The sequence below is a fragment of the Centruroides sculpturatus genome, unplaced genomic scaffold, assembly GCF_000671375.1.
Source record: "Centruroides sculpturatus isolate CEXI.00-Female unplaced genomic scaffold, Cexi_2.0 scaffold1367, whole genome shotgun sequence".
Taxonomy (NCBI): domain Eukaryota; kingdom Metazoa; phylum Arthropoda; class Arachnida; order Scorpiones; family Buthidae; genus Centruroides; species Centruroides sculpturatus.
Window position 1 is genome coordinate 18,065 of NW_019385836.1, and position 17,493 is coordinate 35,557.

The 17,493-nt window shown below is 25.1% G+C and overlaps 1 protein-coding gene across 3 annotated transcripts in view; it reads left to right on the forward strand.

Annotated features, from left to right (window-relative positions):
* LOC111642416 (trafficking kinesin-binding protein 1-like) overlaps positions 1 to 17,493 on the forward strand; it is a 44,592-nt gene that overhangs the window by 7,561 nt on the left and 19,538 nt on the right. For 2 of the 3 annotated variants that reach the window (XM_023388765.1, XM_023388763.1), the window contains exons 3-9: positions 4,076 to 4,192; positions 8,918 to 8,959; positions 9,069 to 9,163; positions 9,302 to 9,386; positions 10,828 to 10,906; positions 14,337 to 14,467; positions 14,550 to 14,836. In XM_023388765.1, the coding sequence (XP_023244533.1) occupies positions 4,076 to 4,192; positions 8,918 to 8,959; positions 9,069 to 9,163; positions 9,302 to 9,386; positions 10,828 to 10,906; positions 14,337 to 14,467; positions 14,550 to 14,836 (836 nt within the window). The remainder of the gene's footprint in view (positions 1 to 4,075; positions 4,193 to 8,917; positions 8,960 to 9,068; positions 9,164 to 9,301; positions 9,387 to 10,827; positions 10,907 to 14,336; positions 14,468 to 14,549; positions 14,837 to 17,493) is intronic. The other variant, XM_023388764.1, reaches the window with a different exon arrangement.

Consider the following 17,493-nt stretch of genomic DNA (forward strand, 5'->3'; position numbering starts at 1 on the left):
GATTCTTATCTGATCAGGGAGCAGGAGCCTTATTCTGGTCACTTATCTCTCGTCTCTTCTTTCAGAGATGAATGATATCAAAACTAGACAAAATTCATCTCTGAGACACAGGCAATTCTGATGGTCTGAATTGTGTAATGGCAAGTTTTTTCTTTTCAAATTTAAACTTTCTGTTTGCTGTAGTGTTATGATTCTTACAAAAAAATCAACTCTCTTAGTACTGAATTTGATTTAGGAATAATGTTCTATTGAGTGGTGCAAAAAAGTTTCAGTTTTTGATTTGTTACTCCAAAACTTAGCTCATTAGACATATTTAATGGGTTTTTTTTTTTTTAGCTTATAAATACAGTAGTGTCTTTTATCTGAATCAATTGGGGACTGGGGTTGTTCGGATAACTTATTTTTCGGATAACCGATTATGTACGAAAAAATATATTAACCTATCCCATCCTGAAATTTTTCTCCGTTGTGTGTCACTTTGCATTGAATTTTCGTCGATGTTAAGCCTAACCTAAACTTTTTTAAATAGTAATCGTTGCTATTGTATTGTTAAAAATTATTTCTTTATTTTGTACAAACAAAATAAATATATTGAAAAATATAAAATCAATAAAAAATTATACTTCAGAAGTTAATTTAATATTAAAAACATAAAATATTTGAGTAGCCCAAGACAGCCAAAGATTGCAGCGCCACAGCACTGGCAAAAATTTAAAATTGCCAACTAGAATTCTTTCAGATAACCAACTTTCGGATAAACAACGCTCTACTGTAGTTATAAATTCTTCCTTTGAAATCTATATTATTGAAATTTTATTATTATTTATTATAAGTTACTGATGAGGAGGCATTAGAATCTATTGAAACTTTATTAGTGAGACCATAATGATAAAGGTAATAATCAAAGGTAATGTCACAACAAAAGGACAATTTCCTGTGGAACAATGACATAATTTAAAAGGAACTTTTAGGACCATGTCATGCACAGATATAGTTAGTCATGGAAGCGTACAGACATCATATGCTATTGTGCAACGGATTTGACCATAGACGTTGCAATTGTCACTCCAGATTACTCACACTTCTAGATGGATAGCCAAAATTGACATTTAATCTGGTACCACAAATGCTTAATGAGCAATAATTTTGAGACAGGGTAGGCCAAGGAAGTATGGCAAAGTAACAGATATTTTTGTGAATCCTAGTTGTGTTCAGCTGATCATAATAAGTTAGCATAAGTAGGAAAAAATTGTCAAAATATATAAATCAAAAACATGTGGAAATAATAATTCATTTAAAAGCAAAAAATATTTTATGAATTTAAAAAATGTATCAAATAAACTTTTATGTTAAAGATTTTGTATATAATTAAAAATTAATTCTTAAACTCTAAGTTCTTATATAATTTTTTTTTTAAATGTCTCTCTAAGCTGCAAGAAATGTAAATAATTTTAAAAATCATTTTTTCTAGTTTGAAAAATGATTAATGATCTGAACTTCTGTATTATTTAAAGAAAAATCAGATATCTATATTCATTCACATTCAATAAATGAATTTCTCATTAAAGTATCATTAGAAATAAAAAATTAATGCCTATGTGATAGATTTTTAGATTCAAAACATTTTTCTTGTTGGAATTTAATTTTTGGAATTTTTATATTAAGATAAAATTAAATAATAATTAGTTTTCTAAATATATGTATATTCTGATATTTTTTATTGTCAAAAAATGAATAATTTAAAATAAAATTTGTTACATTCTTTCCATGTTTCAATTTAAAAATATATATATTTTTTATACTAATTCAAAAACATGCTCTGATTTAAAGGAAATACAGCAATTCATATAAGGAAATATATTCAGTGTGTAATTTTTTTGAGATGTTTTTGCAATATATTAATTTTAGAAACCACTGAATAGGGAATTTACTAGCAATCTTTTATTTTAAATAGTGTACATCTTTTAAGATGTGCACTATTTAAAATAAATAAATATAATATATTATAAATAAGATAAATAAATATATTAGCAAAAACATTGGATTGTTTTTAATTTTTTGTGTAAATTCAAAATTATTTAATATTCTAATGATAAAGAAAATTGGTATTTAAAGTGAAAATATACTATTTCAAAAACTTTATGCATATAACTTTTATTGGCCTGTATTCCAAAGGAAATTGCTCGAACAAAAATCAAACCTTCAAATAACCCACTCCTTTGTACACATCATGTCCATGAGAGTAGCAATTGCTTCAAAAATACAAGTTCATGATTGCATTTTAAAATCATTGTATATCACCTCATTGTATAACTTGTACTCCTTTTTAAACATAGAAAACCCACAGATTATATGCATGAAAATACAATATCTATTGTTTCTTTAATTACAGTACATCAATTATATTAGTATGGTTAAAGAAACTTGTTTAGAAGATTAAAGTAATCTTTCTTTAGGGTTTTTAAGCATTTTACACAATGTCTGAAAGAAAGTCATCTTTATTGTATTGCATTATTCTATCTAACTTGCTTCATAAGTAAATATTATTGTGGCGTAGTAAACACTAGTATTGTGTTTTATTCCAAAGACACATGGCAAGTTTTTCATCAAATCCCTTTATTAGTTGAGTCGACTCAACTAATAAAGGGATTTGATGGAAAACTTGCCATGTATCTTTGGAATAAAACACAATACTAGTGTTTACTTCTCCACAATTATAAAACAGGACACGGTTTCAAAAAACAAAGTAAATATTACTTTAAAAACCCTAAAACCTTAATAATAAGTACAAATAAATTAACAAAATTATAAATTATTAATGAACTTTATACAGATTGAGTTACTATTTTGTCCTGAAGAGATATTTGAGATGAAAAGAAATGGAGATGTACCAGAATGACTATTTAAAAATAATAATTTAATAATTCAGATTATAATTGATAATGTATTTATGTAATTTGCAAGAATTTTAGGGTTCAGTTCTATTTTTATATTTTGCTGTTTTTAGAACTATTAAATTATAATTAAAATATTTAAGATGGTGAATCTCTAGCTCAAATTTTGTAATAGATTAAAATTAATGTAAAAGTAATACTGAGAATAATCTGGTAATATTTGATTTTTTAATTATTTCAAAAATATATCAAGTCAGTGTGTGTTGTCTTTTTAAATAAACATAATTTTTAAAAAAATTTTTGCATTATTTCAACAGCTTTATTGTAACTCAACTATGCTTTTTCATACTTTATGAAAAAATATATATATAACTACTAATGTTATACTCATAAATATATTTATGATTTAAGTTTTTGTATATACAAATAATTAATTTATAGTAAAATAAATGAAAGTTTGAATGTTAATTAAAGCCAAATGATTGCTGGATTATATTGGGCTATATAACAACTACTGTTAATAATTTAGCATTTAATTATTAATAGTAGTATTAATATAGCCTGATATAATCTGACAATTGTTTGGCTTTAATGTATAGCTATTGGGTTTTGGATGGTTGATATCTGCAGTGTTAAGTGGAAACAAGGTATAATGAAATCAATTTTGTCATAGGCTAAATAATATAAACAAGATATAATTCTTATTGGGTCATGTTTTCTCTTGCTTTAATTTTCCATCTCATAAAATCAGTTTTACTGTTTATAAACAAAATTCAGCAACCATAATTTTAAATGATTGCATACATACTTATATTTTTCCTTCATGATGTTATGAAATACATAAACTTGCTGTATACTATGTACGAATTGGTTTCTTCTCATTTATAATGACCATAATAAACTAATAGCTAGGCTAGGCCTGTGGGGTTGTATTATTATAGTACATAGCTAGCTATTAATTAATAATAATTTAAAATATATTAATATATTTTTAATTTTATATACAAAGTATGCTAGGAAAAAAGATATTTCTATGGTGTGCCACAAACCAAAAAAGTCTGAGAACTACTGCATTAGATGTTGCAAAAAAGTGGTGTGGTTATTTTATGTCTTATTTTTACTTGTATTCAACTAATTAATTTTATTTTTGATTTGTAAAACAAACTTTATTATTATAACAGAAAGAAAGAGATCTTGAACTTGCTGCCCGAATTGGACAATCTTTACTCGAACAAAACAAAGATCTACGCTTAAGAAATGAACAACTAGAGCAGGATCTTACTATTGCCACTGAAACTGTAAATCACTTTATTATTATTATTATTAATATTTTGTTTATTTAATTGATATAATACCCTGTTTGACAATTGCTAGGAAATAGCAACATTTTTTGGCATAATTAGTAGTAGACACTTGTCAAGGAAGAACTACATACCATATGTAAGTAGAGGTGCTATATTTTTATTGGCATGAAATGGCATGCATTTTTCACTCTGGAAATGAACAGGACAACAAAAACAAGAAGAAAATATTGAAAACCTCACGCTGCTGTCTTCAAACTTCTATCATGTATCATTCCAATAGATGTAAATTTTATGCACTGAGAACAACTGCTGATGAACATCTTTTGTTCGAAGTGTAGAAATTGCACAACATTGTCTACTGTGGTTAATTTAAGCAGTTGTCTCAACGGGATGCCATTTTATGGAAAAAATTTTACTGTTTCCTAGCAGTTGTCAAATTGTGTGTGTGTGTGTAAATTAGATGAAAAATTCTAGTAATTAAAATTCTGGTTTCAGAGAGGAATTTAGTAAGAAGAATTTAGTAATCGTTTTAAAATTTTTCTGTGTTATAAAATATAGAAAAGCAATTTTACAACAAAACCAATGATTTAATTAGAATTTAGATGATTGAATATTTATCCTTTTCCTGAAAGTATATTCTTGATGATTCTTATTCATTTTAAATATACAGTACTCAAATGGCTATTTTGTTTATAATTAAAATATAGCCTTTTAATTAATATTTTGCAATGTTAATTTTCATTATGTTTTTTTTGGCAGTTCTAGTTTGTTCTCATTCATTTATTTGGTCTTTTATACAAGATAAAAGACCAAATAAATGATAAAATTGATCTGTCCCTACAGATCAATTTTATTAATAAGCAATATTTTGGAAATTTGTATTTTTAAGGGCAATTTATATTATTTAATCTTTTTTCCTAGATGATATTTAACTTGTATAGTTTTGAGTTTTTATTCCTGTTTCATTTCAGTGCTTTGTAAACGTCCTTGTTGATTTAAATGCCACTCTTTACACATTCATTATTTTAAATGTTAAATATATTATTATAACAATTTCCAATAAATGTATAAGAAACTTCTAATATGGATTTATAGTTAGAAATTTCTTGTTCTCTAGTGTTACTTCTGCAAAATGATAAATGCTGATTTGTTTTACTCTTCATAAAGTTAGAGGTTTTAATTTCAGAAAAATTATTGTGAACTTCACATTTGACATTTCTTATTTACATGATGAAGATATAATGTAAAAATTTTATTTTCTATTCTAAAGATTTTAACTGTTATGGATTTGCAAACTTTGAACTATTTATAGTTGAACTCTATTGTTCTCAGCCATGTTTTAAATGCATTATAGTCAATAAGCTCATTAAATACATTATACTAAATTACTGTTTGGAAAAAAATAAAAAAGGAGACTGTGATATCAGTTACAACTAAAAATAATTAAGCACAAAATTGTTGTATAGAACTTATCACACAGGAACATTTTCTGATGAATAATGTAGAATTTATTTTGTACAACAGACATCATCTTAATTTCTTATAGTACAATTTGATAACTACAGAATAAATTACAGTAAAATTAACAACTATTCATATCTCACATATGTGAAAACTCACAAAAAATAAGATTGCTTGGTATGATATTTAATAATGACTGCTACTAATTAAGTATTTTAAAACAAAGGGGATAGTAAGTAAAACTAAAATAAACTAAAAAATATGTAAATAAAAATATTGATAAAATGATTATAAAAATATTAAAATGTGATAAAAGGGATATACCTGTAAAACACAGAACTTAAAACTTGCTTTAAAAAACGAAAAAACACAAATGCCACATGAAAATATACTGTCCTACTATACAGTATTTGTCATGAATATCACACCTTAAAAATGGATCAATAAAAACCACTAAGCTAAAAGGTGTAAAATGTTTCATTGTACATTTATTGAGTAGACTAATTGTCATACAAAATGTGGGGTGAAGGGAGGAAAAACATCTTAAAATGGACTCTGGTAACCAATACTTCAAATTATACAATAAGGACTTAAGAGGGGCAAATAGCTCAAAATGTATTTTCATTGTACAAAATAGTCTATATTATTTACCAGAAAGCATTCCTATGTGATAAGTTCTACATAGCAATTTTGTGCTTACTCTGAAAGAACAAAAGAGAGAACAAGAAGCAACCAAGTGCTAAAACTAATTATATTTTCTAAATTTGGTACAGTACATTTTTAATCTTATCATAAATGTTGTTTTTTGTTCATTAGCCTTTGATTTCATGTAATTTTTATTTAAAATTTATATATGCTAGTAATTTATACAATACATTTAAAGAAAATTATCTTTGTTGTAAATGCCAAATGACTAATATGTTAGAAATGACTTCTTAGAGTGATTTATGATTAGACAAACTTTGTTAGGAAGCAGTATTTAAGTATGATCAATATTTTAAGATTTATTTTAGTTTATTTATTATAGAAATATTTAGAAAATTTATATTAGTGATAATTTCTGATTTAAATTCAATTACTAATTAATGCATATACTATCAATTTTGTTTGATAATTTTATCATCAGTTTCTAATTGCAAAGATAACTTAAATTCTAAATAAAATATCCAAGTATATAAATAGTAATAACTGTGCATCAATTAATTGACTGAAGCTGGCTGAAGTGCTAATACTTTTACTAATTTGATAGTTAGTTAATTTTGGTATTATATGATATAAGAATTATATGAATGTACTTTTAGCTTGGCTTTCAATATCCTGTTTTTCTTTTTTTAATGCTTAAATTCAATTTGCATATAATTTGCTTTGCCTGAAAATTGAATTAAAATATTTCCTATTTTAAAATATAAGTAAGTTTGAATGTATTTTTTTAAAATTAATTTTGCGATTACTTTCTGTATTGGTTGGATTATGTATCTAGTGTAAAATATATAATTATATTTATTTTTAATACAGAAATAATAATAATGAAAATATAAATTATTTGTAGATGTCTTTTTTTACAAAAAGACATCTACAAAAGTTAAATTTCTTTTTTATGGAGATAAGAATAAACTTAATTACCAAGATAAACTATATTATTGCTTGGTTTTACTGCAAATTTCTAGAAAATCTGTATCAAAACTGTGTTGTTTTTATTTTATGAAATTGTTTTTACATTACAGACAGTTAAAATGATTAAAACATTTTTCTGTTTTTATTATTTTAAAGTATATAAATTAATAAAATAATATTTAGAGAAATATAGCATTTCATTAATAAAAATGATTCAAAATACTTTTCATTAATGGAAATTGTTTTAAATACTGATTAAATATCTATAGGAATAAATTAACTGATCAAAAATTGATTTAAAGTTTTTTTTTAATTTTAAGAAATGAAAATCACCAATAAAAATACTTTTTTGTAATGCATTTTTAATTTTTATACATTATGTAAATATTATAATTCATATGGCAGTTTTTTTACTGTAGTGATAAAATGATTTATTTTAAAACATTAATAAAAATGAAATTAGAATTAAATAATATATAATAATCATTAAAAGTAAATGGCATTTTTAGGCAAATCTAATAGTAAGAGTTTGTAATAATTTATTATTATTATTATTATTATTATTAATTGATGATAATGTTGCAAATATGTATAACATACATCAGATATTTATTAATTTATAGTTTAAGATGAAAAAATTTGTAAAGTGAAAGTTAAAGTGATGGTGATGAACATACATATATATTTTTAACATAACAAATAAACATTTCATGTAAAACAAGTTCTGGCTTAGCTAAAGTATACAGGAAATTTATATAGAAAAGCATCTCATGAAATATTTAAATTGTTCAATATATTTAATTACATTATCCTCGCTTTATTTTCTGTAATTTTTAGGAATTTAATATTCAAAAATATCATAAATTTACATTTTGATATTTATATTAACAAATTTCATAACATTTTTGTGAGATTGCAAATAGTTAAGACTTTGAAATAATTTATTTTGTATAATTTGTATATCATTTTAAATACAAATAAATTTAATTTTATTACCTACCATGAATAATAAGACATGTTATGAAATAGTACTAATTCTAGCAAAACAAATTTGCTTCAGATTTAAAAATAAAATAAAATGTGAATTATTATATATGAAATTTATATTTTTTGATCGAGTATTTGTGGTGAAACCTTTAATTATAATTAATCAGCTTGAAAGTATTTGTGTAATTTGTTTTGTTGTTGGTTGGGTACAGTAATCTCATGCTACATAGCATTACTTAACACCTATAAATAAATAATTTAAATCCCACTTCAGTATTTTGTGATTATATACATATGCTACTTATTCCTATCTCCATGAATTTTTTGGTTTTTTACTTCTAGATTTATAATGATTAAAAAATTAATGGAAATATGCTAATGATGATCATCATAATCTAATATTTAAATCTTTTTAATCATATTTTAGTTTATTGTATAATGTGTTTGTGCGCTATTATTTTAATTTTTCAGTTATGATTATTTTTAGTTTATATTAACAGAGTATTATGAATTTTCAAATGCATGTTATTTAGAATTATTAGTTTATTGCATGCTTATATTGTGTTTTTTTGCATGATTTTGTTTTGCTTTCTTTTATAATATCAATGCATTCTTATTTTTTTACTTTCTATGTGAATGTGTTGCGTTATTTAATAGGAAGAAAAACTAACTCGTGAAATTATAAGTGCTACTGAAGGGGTAGGCATGCATTTTTGTTTGAATAAACTTTTGAAATTGTCATTTTGAATTGCCTGCATGATCAATTTTTGTATTAAAAAATGTTTTTTTTTTTATTAATTTGGTCCAGGTAACACAATTGAAGCATGAACTATCATTAAAAAATGGCTTACTTCAAATTTACACACAAGATTTGGATACAGAATCTGATTCTGGATCTCCATCGTAAGCAATTTTCATATTTTGAAAAATATCTGTTTAATATTCTAAATATTTAAAATGGATATATTAAATGAAATAGAACATACTAGAAGACAGAAAGTAAAATTTAATACTTCTTAATTTTTAAAAAATCTAAAATAGAGACAGAAGTATTGCTGTTAATTGGGAAATGCTTAATAAGAAGATACAGAATCTTCAAGAAGAGAATATGCAACTTAGAAATGAGGTATGAATACAAGCATCATTTTTTCCCTATAAGAAAATTTTGTGAATTATTCTGTATATAATAATAATGTCAATCTTCGGCACACTGATTTTATATATCATATATAAAACAAGGTGTAACTGTTAATTAATAATCATTTTAAAATAAATCTTACATAAACTACAATCTTGCAGATAAATTATTCATTAAATTATTAAGTGTTTTAAGATTACTTCTTTCTTTTTAAATTTTTCAATCAAATCTAGCTATTGTCACAGTAAACAATGAAACAACAACAAAAAATGTTGCTTGAAAATTACAAATTGTTAAATATAAAATTTCATGATGCAGCTATGAAGAAGAAAATTTATTAAACCATAAAAAAATTGTTTTTCAATATTATAAAATATACTTTAAAAAATAAAAATAGGAGTGTAATAGAATAGAATAAACAGGAGTAGGTTAAGCAAGACTGATTATTTATCAATATGCAACAGTTAACATTTGATCTTGCTAAATTATGATTTTGAAATGCATAAGAAATTCTTAATATCAATATATTTAAAACAATCAATGTTGTCATAAGAAATATAACATATACATTTCCCACTTCTTGTTTTACACATTTGTTCAGAAGTAACTTAACCAAGAAAAATTCCAGATTATGTTCAATATGAGATCTTGCTTAGATTCAGATAACATTTTAAAATAATTATTTTATAATAATAAATGTTAAAATGTTACTTGACATAAATAAATTTTCACTCTTTATTTTTAAAGTAAGTTATATAATTATTAGCAGGGCTGTTTTTCTAAAAAAAGTTACTGTTGACATACCAGTATGCATATATAGTGACTGAATATATAGTATCGTTTTTACTGAGCAACTGCTTTACCGGTTACAGATACTTTTTTTCATGCTATCTGCTGGTAAGATGTACCATCATGTTCCTGCTGAAAAATAGACAAAATCAAAACAGAAAATTAAAATTAACATGACCAAAAATTAACTAGAAGTAATGAGTTTAATGCATTTAATTTTATTTTTTAAATGATTTAGGAAAATTAAAATGATGTTTTTTATAATAAGAAAAATAAAGGTACAAAAATGTTTATTAAATTTTATTATTGTTGTAATTTTTAATTTGAATTGTTTATTTTTTTAAAAGTGATGATCTCATTTAATAATTCCCCAAATAGTCTATCAGTTTTTGAATGCTACTTTAATTCTTTAATTTAAAAGTAAATCTTTAAATCTTGCACATTTTTTAATTAATGAATAAATAAAAATGATAATGTAATAATTCACACNCACTGAAACTGTAAATCACTTTATTATTATTATTATTATTTTACATCTTTTTTTTTTTAAGTGATAGTTCACTTATATGGAATTTTTCAGTAATGTGAATATTTACACATTGTATTCATTGAAAGATTTCATCAAGTTTTCCTTTTATAGGCAGTAGATCGAACAATTGACATTGAAAATGAAGAGAAAAAAGAAATGCAATTAATTAATGATTGTGTTCGGCAGCTATGTAAGTTGAGTTATAAAATGTTTGATCTAACTCTAGTTTTACTATAATTTAAATATTGAAATTCAGGAAAAAAGCTGATATAATTCTCAAGATGGATATTTTCTAGTCCCAAACTAAAAGTAATATAATACTTCATCAATAGATTAGATTATAACTGGAGTTCAGTTGCACAGATACATTAATGAAAACAAATTTTTGTCAAGAGAATTCCTAGAAGTTTTCAGAAATTTTTTTTTTACTTTCCCAGCTATTATAACAGGAAAAGTATGGCAATCTGGCAAAAATTGACCCTTACAGATTTTTACAATTTTGAACTTAAAACCTAGAAATGTTGAGAAATGCAAAAAAAAATCTGGGGTTTTTTCTGTATATATTGATGTTAGTGTATGGGGAGGGCATGATTTTGTTCACCCTGTTTGAAGCTTAATAAGTCTTGTGCTTTTTGTTGAAAATTTCTTAAATTTTTGCAGGGAGGTTTGTTTATTAGGAGAATTAACTCTATTAAATTTTGGCGAATAAAGGTTGAGAAGGTGGGTAGATGTGGGTTATGTGTATTTCCAGTGATTGGATTTGATGATTATTTTACTTGTTATTAGCATTTACAAGTTTTTATAAAACCAATCCCTACCTTCAAAATTAAGCTATATTTGCAAAGACTAGTCTTGTGTACACAAACTAGTCTTTGCAAATATAAATAACAATAACAATAAAGCTAAGCAATTTGTTGTTTGTATGCCAGGAAAGCTCCCAGCATACATTTAAAACTGTGTGGAGAGCCATCTGTTATGATATTTTATTCTTAAAACCTTTTTATATTTTTAATTATTATAAAATATGCAGATAGCTTAATTTTGAGGGTAGGGATTGGTTTTATAAAAACTTGTAAATGTTAATAACAAGTAAAATAATTTGTAATGTAATAATAACCTTTTACCTACAAAAGTTATACTAGATGGCAAATATTTTAGCAATCTAAAATACCATTATTAAATTAAGCATTAATATAAAAACAAAGATCAATAACTATATTATATGAAAAGAATATTCAAAATTAAAAATGAAGCAGAGTATGTAATTTGCATAACTTGTAACATTGTATATACATACAATGTTACAAGTTATGCAAATTATGTAAATCATATATTGGTTTTCTACAGTGTGTTAAAGTAATTATCACTATTATTCAATTATGGATAAAATATAATGTGTACGAGCAATTATTTATTGTGACAGTCACAATGCTAGACTGCAATTTTTAATTTATTTAATTTAAAGTAATGCTTTCCACTTCAAATTAGTAGTGTCTTTTCCCTGTACAACATACTTTTCTTTTAACAATAGAGTTGTGCCAGTCATTTATTAACTGCTTTCAAGAGAGAAGTTTTAAATTGAAGTAATATGACTTCCAAGTTTCATTGAAAGTTCATATGTAGTTAATTGGGGCCTCTTGCCCCTAAGGTTTTCATATCTTGTCTCAGATTTTATCTATCTAACTCTGTTCTTGAGATTAAGGAAAGACAGACAGATGACTGAAAATTTATAGGTCTACAATTTTTTCAAATTGCAGCCCAATAAATGAAATTATTCATATACATAAAATATAAAGATCAGTGTTATTTGCATTTATACAGTTATCTATGTGTTTCTATGTATTGATTCTGTGTGGCTTTGTGAATGTCGTATGCTAATAGTTAGAAACATAAAGCTAATTTTTATGCTAAAATGAAAAATTATAAGGTTACAAACAAGCAGAGGATATAGCTGAGTGAGATAATTTAGCCTTAATACAATTTGAGAATAATGATATCTCATACCTTTGATGGTGCTATTATATATTACATCAGAAGTAATGTCTGTAAAAGTAATTATTTTGTGTTTAACAATAAGTTATTAAGCTATTCTGTTATACACTAGAATCTGCTTATTATAATCGTTTTGAGTCTTGTTTGTATTGATGATGACAATGATAATATTAACCAATGTAAATAAATAACACTTCGATTAGTGAAAATTCTGGTTTTAGTGACTTTTTCAATATTAGCATTAAAACAATATGTTGTTGATGTAACAAGGATGTAATTGAAGTGACAAATACCAGCAATTTTAACATTGCACTGCAAACAAATAATAATTAAAACAATGTTTCAATTATTATTTGTTGTTTAAAGCATTGGTTACAACATGATGTGTTATCAGTCACATGTTGATCAATTGTATGAAAGGACAATTGATCCTTAAAGATGCCTGCTTACCTGAATATAATAACTATAACAGAAACTTTATATTATAACATCTGATGTTTTTATGGTGCATTTTATATTTTGATACATGTTAATTCTAATAAGATTAGATGATTGATACTTAGTATAATCATGGACGTTGCCATTTTTATTTTGATTAACATTATTATTGTGAACTGAAGTTATTGTATGTGATTGTAGTTTATTCCTCTAATCAATAATCCTCATTAAAATCCAACAAATACAATCATCTATATCTGAAGCAAGATTCAAACCTTTCATCTAAGAAATAGAAACAGTAGCTCTTGTTGCCTATTAGTTTGTCTTGATTTTTTTTTTTCCAATTCATTGAAGTGTTTTGTTAAATTAAATTAATTCTTCACTGTATCCAGAAATATTTTTTTATTCTAGCTCTGCTTTAGTTAACTGTCTGGAACCCTTAAATTTTATGATGAATTTATATTCTAATTATTTTTATTTATGACTGTATATAAAATACTTTATGCTAATCATTGCATTGACATCTGTTATAGATATTTTATCAATAATACTAAAAACTGAATATAATTAAAATTTTATCAAAGACCCATCATCGACTATTTATATATATATAATCACAGGGGCACTTGCTGGAGACATGTTTTATGTAATGGAACAATTGATAAGCACATTTGAATAGTCAAATAAAAGTAATAGAAATGCATATTACATGCATCATAAAGCATATTAATTAATCCAAATTCCAATGCAAAAGTTACTGTTGAAGCATGATATAAGGAATGTTAATATAAAGAAGAAATGTAAATAAATTTTTAACTTTTTATATGTCTGTTAGATTATAACTTATTTAGATGTAAACAATGTGCACAGAGTCATTGAATTAATTTTTATATTGTCACAATAAAGTTGAATAACTTTCCAAAGCTTTGAGTCACAATTTTGCATTTATTTGAATTTGAGCATTTCAAAATATTAATAATGAATATATTTGAGAATTATGACCAAATCTGGCTTAATGCAATGGGTTTCAACTGCAAACTTCTTTTGTTATTCCAGAGGTCTTAAGATTTGAAATTTTTTTACATTTGCTTTATCATTTAGTAAGATGTATGAAAATATATTTGTGAAATAATATGCTCAATATAAATTTTTTAATGATTATTTACAAAAAATGTTAATTCTTTCCACAGCCGATGCAAATATTCAGATTACCTCACTCCAAGAAGAAGTAGCAAAGAAAACAGATGACAGCATTCGTCAACAAGAAGAAATCACTCAATTACTTTCTCAAGTCGTTGATTTACAACGTAGAGTTCGTGATGTGAGTTTTAAATAGCTTTAAATTTTCTTATTTTTTATTGATTGGAGAAAACACAAAATGTTAAGAATTTTTCTCATTTTAGCTAACAGCTGAAAATGAAATTCTTCAAAGTAAAGTACAGATAGCTGAAGAGTGCCAGCAAGAATTATCTACCGAATTAATAGATATTAAGGAAAAATATGGTGAATTAATGATAGCTTTACAAGAGCTGCAAGAAGAGGCTAAGAAAATGAGACACAATAAAATGCCAAAAGCTGCCAAATGGCCATATGGTGTATATACACCTTACATTAATCCAGATTCATTGGCTTCAGAACTTGAAAGTAGTTTAGGTCTTAGCAGCAATGGTTATTCTTCAGATGAAAAATCGTAAGTCAGTTCTACTATAATTATAAAATGAAAATATTGATAATTTAAGTTTTCACATTCTAATTTTAATGATCTGTATATTAATGAAACATTTTAAATTATCATACTTAACTTATAAATAGCATCTGTTCTAAAAATCAGTTGCAGATAGTTTTTATAGCTAAAGTTGATTTTATGAACAACTTTGATATTAATATACTAATTATTAACCCATTAATGTACAAATTAATCGTTTTTGTATTTTAATGAATTATTTGTGTCAGGTAGTCAGGTAATTATTTGTGTCAGGTAGGTAATTATTATTTGTGTCTTTGCTCTATAGCAATGACAGCAATTCAAGGAAAAAAAATTGTACATTACTGTATCTTCTTCCCTGGCCTGCCCTCATTTAAAGATCCTAGTTGTTTGAGTTTTCATTTAATCACTTCGTATCATTTTCATAGCAATTTTTGTTTTATTTGTTACACATTTCAGCATTATATGTCACTGCAAAATTTATTTTCATATCATCTATCCTTTCATATCTACATTTAAAGCACAATACAATTACTAAATTCTTTTCTTGGTGATAAACTTGACAACTAAACAAAAATGCATTTTGTTTGTCATAATTGTCTTACTACCAAAAGGAATGAAAAATGCAGCTTCTTTACCGTTTAACTTTTTCTGCATGCTTTTACAGCCATGAGAACTACTTAGTGTTCTGTGTTCCTTAATTTTGTTTTTCTTTGTTATGTATTTAAACCCTAAGTTTTGCCAACATTTCAACTTGTATTTTTCTTCAATTTAACATTAGTTTTCCAAACACTGTAAGACTGGAATAAAGTATGTCAGAAAAAACATAAACCAATGAACCTTATAAAATGAAATTACACTATTTGAACATTAGTTTTTCTTCACTTGTACAGATAAGCTTTCCTGGAGTTTCTATAAAAATTCTAACATTCTGAGCAACATTTTCCTATAAAGAAGTAAATATTTTAAATCATAAGACACAAGCCACATTTTATGAAAATTAATTTCAATTTTTTTTTACATCAGACCTTCTTAAATAACAGAAAATACTGAAAATAACAATGTTACAAAAGAATAATTATAATTTTATTAGAAAACTTAATAACTATTTAGATAAATTATACTTAAATATAAATCAGTTTCAAGCCATAACCTTAATTTACAGAGATAAATATTTTTAATCAATAAAGATGTAATTCACAAAATTGTTTATAGGTACATTTATATTTATTTTTGTATATTTAAATCTTCTAATAAAAATGAGTGTGATTCAACACTAATTCAATGGATGCGCTGTTGTACATTCTTCAAGTTTTCAATAACAATAAGCTGGAAATAAATAGTCAAGGTATCCCCTGATAGAATATATTCAAAATACAATTTATAGCAAATACAAGACGTGTTCAATAGAAAACCAGAAAAGTGCCATTCAAAGTCAGGAGGATAAGCAATAGCTTAGTAATTTTGATACATGAAACTTTCAAGTCAGAGGCCACAGTAACTGTGACTGGCAACGTTGTTAATGCATGAGAATGCAAGGTAACTGACCAATAAAATGCTGGCACATCTCCAGCAGTGCATGAAACAAGAACAGTGTAGTGTTATCTGATTTTTGACAAAAACCAACTAACTTCCATTGGCACATGCAGGTACAGTAAGGAGATGACTACACGAATTGCACACAAGTGTAGGAGTATAGTTCTAAGGTTACAAAAACATCCACGGTTCTGTGGAAGATGCTCCTTTGTGTTCACTGCAGTCCCAGCTTTAGAGAATATTTTACAGAACTGTGGCTACCTTAGAACTCTACTCTTACACTTGTGTACAACTCGTGTAGTCATCTCCTTACTCTGCCTGCATGTGTCAATGGATTTCAATTAGTATTTATCAGAAATTGGACAACACTACACTGCTCTTGCTTCATGCACTGCTGGAGAGGTGCTGCCATTTTATTGGTCTGTTGTTTTATGTTCTTAGGTATCAACAGTGTTGCCAGTTACTTGTTGCCTCTGACTTGGAAGTGTTTTGTATGTCAAAATTACTACTCTTTCTTATCCTTCCAACATTTAATGGCACTTTTCCTGTTTTATATTGAATGTGTTTTGTATAAAAACTGTTAGAGTGAAACAATTCTCATTGTTATAAACAAACAAAATTTGGTTTTTCTCATTCACGTAACTTTTTTTATAAACAGCAATATACAGATTAAGCATTTTACATACAACAATAAGATATTAAAATTTGACAAAACAAATTTATTGTCCTAATAAAATACAAGGAGGTGATCTTAAATAATAAACAGTTAAAATAATAATTCTCAGTTTTTTTATTAAAAAGATTTTTATACAAATCAAGATTTTGAATAAAATTTATATTGTTTGAGAGAAGAAATAAAAAAAAAACAGTTCTGCAAAACTAATTTCTTAGAAAATTTAAAATTTCTGTTTTATATGTTTAGTTTCTTATGTATTCATATTTATTGAATATAAATTTAATAAAGATGATGATAAATTTTAAATTTAGAGCATATTTGTAATTTTCATCTTCATATTTATTTTTGAAATGCTCAAAAAAAAGATTAATAATTGTTCATTCTGTGAATGTTTAACAGAACATCAAAATAAAAATGATTCTATTGATTA